General features: G+C 36.6%; 1 protein-coding gene across 1 annotated transcript; it reads right to left on the bottom strand.

Annotated features, from left to right (window-relative positions):
- Window positions 1–919: 919 nt before the first annotated feature.
- Window positions 920–5,185, bottom strand: LOC112002966 (histone deacetylase HDT1). The gene is made up of 9 exons (XM_065772831.1): window positions 5,038–5,185; window positions 3,815–3,885; window positions 3,490–3,709; window positions 2,905–2,970; window positions 2,691–2,812; window positions 2,026–2,130; window positions 1,824–1,914; window positions 1,289–1,424; window positions 920–1,206 (listed from the first exon to the last, which is right to left on the bottom strand). The coding sequence occupies exons 1-9, from the start codon at window positions 5,048–5,050 to the stop codon at window positions 1,146–1,148; spliced, it is 885 nt and encodes a 294-aa protein (XP_065628903.1). The 5' UTR covers window positions 5,051–5,185; the 3' UTR covers window positions 920–1,145.
- Window positions 5,186–5,470: the final 285 nt, after the last annotated feature.

Raw genomic sequence — 5,470 nt, 5'->3', positions numbered from 1 at the left:
AGCTTCAAGATCCTTGCTAGAGTGACGCATCAGAGAGTCGTTGCAGAGAGATCACAATGCACTAACGCATGGGAGAGAAGAGACAATATGATTATACACGTGGGCCTAGAGCACAGTGAAACACACACTCAAACAAGCTTGAACAGAACTCAACTCATGTGAAACACTGCTCAAACACCTCTTGAAGACAACTCAAACCTTGCTAGTTCAGACTCACATACCAAACAAAGAATTTAGCAAGGGGCCCACCTATTTAGCTGTTTAAACACAAAAAATACGTTGCCCAAACAAGGCTACCAAACAGGCCCTATGTGTTCTGAAAAAAAATCAAACGTCCTCTCCCCCTCTCTCTCTCTCTTCCATGTTCTAAGTAATTTTCAATGCACACAATGTTGAATAGGTCTCAACTTAGCTCGTTATGTGGATCTGGGCTCCAAAAAGTCAAAAACAGAACTTATTTTTCCTTCACCACTCGATCTTCTCCAATCTTCTTCTTGGTTTTTGGCATAGCCTAATTTTGAACTTTGATTCCGCCTCAATTCTCAGTTTTCTTAACTACTAATTTTGATAAATTCTTCCAAAAACAAATTCAGGTACTAATAAATAATCATTACATGCCAGACCATTCATTATGGAGTTTGTGACCATACTATTGATGTAAAGCTTTTATTTTGACGAAAGACGCCATATCTGTGCTTATTTAAAGTGCTTATTTTAAGTAATGATTTTGACTGACTTAGTTATATCGAACAATTGCAGCCAAATTCTCTCATTAGAGAAAGACACAACCCTACTTGGATCCAACGCATTCATACTTAATAGTTTGTTCAACTCTCTGGGCAAATGGCCAGATTCAAATGGCAACTGATGCCTTCCCAAGACTTCCATCATTCTCCCATGTTATGTAAATTAAAGCAGATTACCGAAGAAAAAATCATAATAACAGTAAAAATAACCTCGTTTTACGTTATCCAAAAATATGAGAGGACTAAATCCGGAAAGACAAACTCCAAAAACAGGACATTCAACTAGAACCCTCTCTCATGTATGGTGCCAAAATCTAATAACCCCCTAGCTCTCTATCAATCCATTTCCAAGGAAATCCAGATCATGCTACAAAAGCAAATGTTGTGATAGCCCAGTCACTAGTTTTCACCATGCTTGGCCTTTGTGTGGGACTGAAGACCAACTTCAGAGCCGAAAGTCCTGTGCATATATAGAGAAGCATGTGAGAATAGAAAGCAACCTCAGTTATAGAATTGGAGAAAAGTGGTGTGAGTAAACATACCTGCTGCAGGTCTGGCAAGAGAATGCACCACCAGATTTTGGGGACTTCTGCTTAGATTGCTCACTAGTTGCAGGAGTCTTCGCAGCCTTCTTGGAAGGATGTGGGGTTGCTGTATGACCGCCCACCTTCTTACCATCTAAAGCATATAAACAAAAAATAGGAAATCATGTTGAAGGTGCAGAGTTCAGTAAGCTTTACTCAGAAAATTATTGATTCCAATCATGTCACAACAAAAGGCATGACTTATCAGCGAGGACGAGATGAGACAATTGATATGGAATTAAACACACATGAAAAGAGAGTGGAACTGTTGCAAACATAGATATTTTCCATGTAATCTGTAGATTTTTTAGAAAACAAATAACACAAAACCAGAATAAGAAATGGAAGGTCAACTTTGATTGTAGGGACACAACATGATCATCAAACCCCTGGACCCTTAGTTTAAGGTGCCATTAGGTCAAAGGACTATTAGAACAACAAACATATAGAAAGCAAGCAACCACAAATTTGGACAACATAGAAACAAACTCACCAGTTTTTTGAGGAGTAGCTGCTTTTGCCTTTTTAGAAGGGACTGGAGTTTTAGTTGCAGATTCAGAAGGTCTCTTCTTGCTCGATTCAACCTTCAACAAAAAGAGGTGATATCAACAATTTGAAAAAACATCAGCAATGTCAAAAATATTCAAATAGATAGAAGAGAGAGTTATAGAGAATACAAGGATATATTTCTATACCTTCTTAGGTGTCTCTTCAGGCTCATCATCAGACTCATCATCATCCTCAGCAGAACCAAAAGACATATCCTCATCCTCATCACCACTATCATCATCATCATCATCCTGCAACACATTAAAATTTAAAGCTGGTAAAATTATTTTCAATTAGCATATTAAAAACAGAAAATGAAAATAGAAAATGTAAAGCCTACAGAGCAACATAAAGGTGCAACCAGCAATGCTGTAATTGCATAAAGTAGTCATTGCATTAAGGCAAGGACCCAAGACAGGCTAAGTAAGAATTCTCTATCCATTAAAATCTACAACACATTGATATCAATCTTGCATTAAATTCACTAAACAAAATTTCCCCCCTAAGCAGAACAAGTTGAAGAAATGTAGATAAAGGGCTTGTAGACAAAACAAAAATTGATCCACCAGAACACTCCCAAACACAATTTTTAGTTCCATTTGAGAACAAGAATGTGGAGACACATTCCTTTGATGTTACTTTTTCTAGAAAGACGAATTATATTTAAGCCAAGGCATATTACCAAAGATCCATAAACAGAAGATATTCATGCATATAACAACAATGCGAAGTGATTCACCTAAGGGTCAAAAGTGAGCATCTATGACATTCCTATTAGAAGAATTTCTGCAATAATATAACAGCAGTATACCTCATCACTAGATTCACTCGAATCATCATCCTCATCGTCTTTGCTTGGTTCTGAAATCTTAACCTGCTTTTCAGAAGGTGCAGCAATACTTTTAACTGGTGCAACCTTTGGGCCAGCCTTACCTGAAAATTTTTTGCGGTCAGAGGCAGCAAGGGCTTAAAATATAAAATAATATTCAGCTGACCGAAAATTAGATCACAGAAGCATCATCTACCATTCTCTGCAATGTTCAGTGGCAACTCCTCTTCGTCCTCTTCATCAAATGAATCCATCTCAGAATCTGCACAAGTTTGAAATTGGTAAATATTTCACAATCACATTTTGAAAAGACGTTAGAAATTTTAGAAAACATATTTTTATCACTCACCAGTTGCACGCTCAGTGGCAAAGACAAGGGATCAGAGAGTCAAGGAAACAACAGATAATTTAGAGAGAAACAGACTTCCATATGCAACACGTGTTAGAATGATCCCAAAATATGGTGTCCTAATGAAATCATTCATTAGGTAACCAGCTTTTTAGACTCAAAAATATGATCAGTTATTTACATAAACTAATATTGGGGAAACCAATTGATCAGTTATTTTCTAAAACTAATACAGTTATAGGGAAGATGCCCATCCATTTTAAGCTTTTCTGTCCACATGCATTGGCAGAAATGCAAAGCTTACAAGTTCAGTAAATAATTTAGGATGTTAGTGTTGGGCTATCACATCAACCCCTTAAGACAAGGGCCAAATTTTAAGAGAAAGTAACTATCAAAGACTCAATTTGCTGAAAAAGATGGGTAAATGTTAAGGATATTCTTCATACATGGCGGCAGCCTTGTAACCTGCAAAGTATACACTCCCATTTTTCCAGTTGTGAGAGAGCTCAAACTCCTTCTCAAAAACCAAATCAAATGATAGCTGAGGGAATTTCTCTTGGGAAAGTGTTCCCAACACAAGCTTCTGTTCACCAAACTTCACAAAGATAGGTGTGGATTCATTTCCCTTGTTCTTAGACTCACCCAGGGATGCCTGAATCAAAACGCATAATTTTTAGCATTTCCAACACATATAAAACTAGACAGCAATATATCAATTAACCCTACAAAACAACATTACAAACACAATAATTTTTACCTGTGAAAGATGAATGAGCTTCTCCTCTCCAGGTGATACTTTAACAGGCTGCCCTGCCTTGACTTCAACACCTTGAGATTAACACAAAAAGAAACTATTCAATATATGTATGCCAGTGGATATGATAAAACTGATACAGAGCAATAATAGTTATCAACATTGTATAACTAGTGGATTTGCCACGACCGTACATTACTAAGTTGTGGAAGGTAACAGGCATGGATGATGCAGGAGTTGACCAACAAAAAACAAGAAACTCTCCAGCAATACCCATCATTATCAACAATAACTAGTAAATCAACAGAGTGATTTCAAGCATTAACAAAAAATGTAATGCAAGTGACAAACATTACTCAACCAAATCATACAATAGCAAAAACTACCGAACCATAATAATTCCCCCATTTAAAACCACAACAATAGGAAGTAGAGACAAAAAGGCTCACAGCTCCAATGTTATGCACAACAGAAAATAAGACATTATGGCCAAATCACAAAGCCAATCTAAAACCACAGGAGTTCCATTTTCATTTAGATTGTAAAGAACACACACAAACTAACACAAAAAGCATTCAAAGGGAAAAAGGCTTTAAAATATGGGATTAATTCTTTGGGGTGTTATTTCCTCTCCTTTATCTCATTCTTTTCGAGAACCAAAAGAAAAAACACTAACTAATAATTTCCCGTGTTTTACTAAACTAAAAACATTTTGAAAAATCATTTTGAATTATACCAAGTTACATACTAAAAACTAAGTAGCTCCAAACAGGAAAAAAAAAAAAAAACTAAAATCTGAGAAATATAAACCACGGCTTTTACAAGTCAGCAGAAAAACCAGTAAGTACTTTCCCAACACAAAAACAACAGAACAGCAAAAAATATAAACAATGAAACATGAACCACGATTCTTACACATGTAGTAACAAAAAGAGTCAGCAGAAAAAATAAAAAATAAAAACACTTATCCAAAACCAAAACAATTTTTACAAAAACAACTTCCAGTTTCAACAACAAGTAGCTTCCAAGCTTCATAACAACACAGCCATGGCAACAAAAACACAAACAATCATATTCACAACAGGAAAACAAGAATACAAATATTAAGGACGAGAACGAAAATGAAAGGAGAGAGACAGAAGTGTATGATGAAGGCATACAAGCAGAAATACGAAACCCTAACCCTAATACAAGGACGACGATGATAGTGGAGATGAGAAGCTTACCCCAAAACTCCATGGAAGCGAGAGAGAGAGAGAGAGACAAGGAGGCTAGGGTTTGGGGAGGGTTTTAGAGAGAGAGAGAGTTTAGAGTGAGAGAGCGATTAAAGAGGTAGAAATGAAAGGGTTTGAAGGCTTTTTTATAAGGGGTTTGCCGCTCGCCGCTGAGTTTACTTTTTGAGACCTCACTCACCTTACTAGGGTTTTGAGAAACAATAATGCGAGAATGCGCGTTTGGAATAAATTTGGGCCTGGACCTAGTCCTGGGCCATGCTTTTTGGACATATATTGTTCGACTTAGTACACCATAATACTTACTAGGCTAGGCTACTATTACTACATAACATCATAAATGGCTTTGGATTGATTTTTGGGCTGGGCTTACTTGTTCGTAAGATTCCTGTTTTATAAACTTTTTTTTTTCCTGAATGAAAAAGTG

The sequence above is a fragment of the Quercus suber genome, unplaced genomic scaffold (assembly GCF_002906115.3).
Source record: "Quercus suber isolate HL8 unplaced genomic scaffold, Cork oak 2.0 scaffold_65, whole genome shotgun sequence".
In the NCBI taxonomy this organism is placed as follows: domain Eukaryota; kingdom Viridiplantae; phylum Streptophyta; class Magnoliopsida; order Fagales; family Fagaceae; genus Quercus; species Quercus suber.
This window is presented reverse-complemented; position numbering and strand designations above follow the sequence as displayed.

What these genes read in the sequence shown, in the direction of transcription:
- LOC112002966 (XM_065772831.1), bottom strand. An exon ending in ACTGAACATTGCAGAGAATG is followed by an intron (nt 2,813 to 2,904) that starts GTAGATGATGCT and finishes AAAAATTTTCAG; the next exon opens with GTAAGGCTGGCCCAAAGGTT. An exon ending in TCTTGCCAGACCTGCAGCAG is followed by an intron (nt 1,207 to 1,288) that starts GTATGTTTACTC and finishes ATATATGCACAG; the next exon opens with GACTTTCGGCTCTGAAGTTG.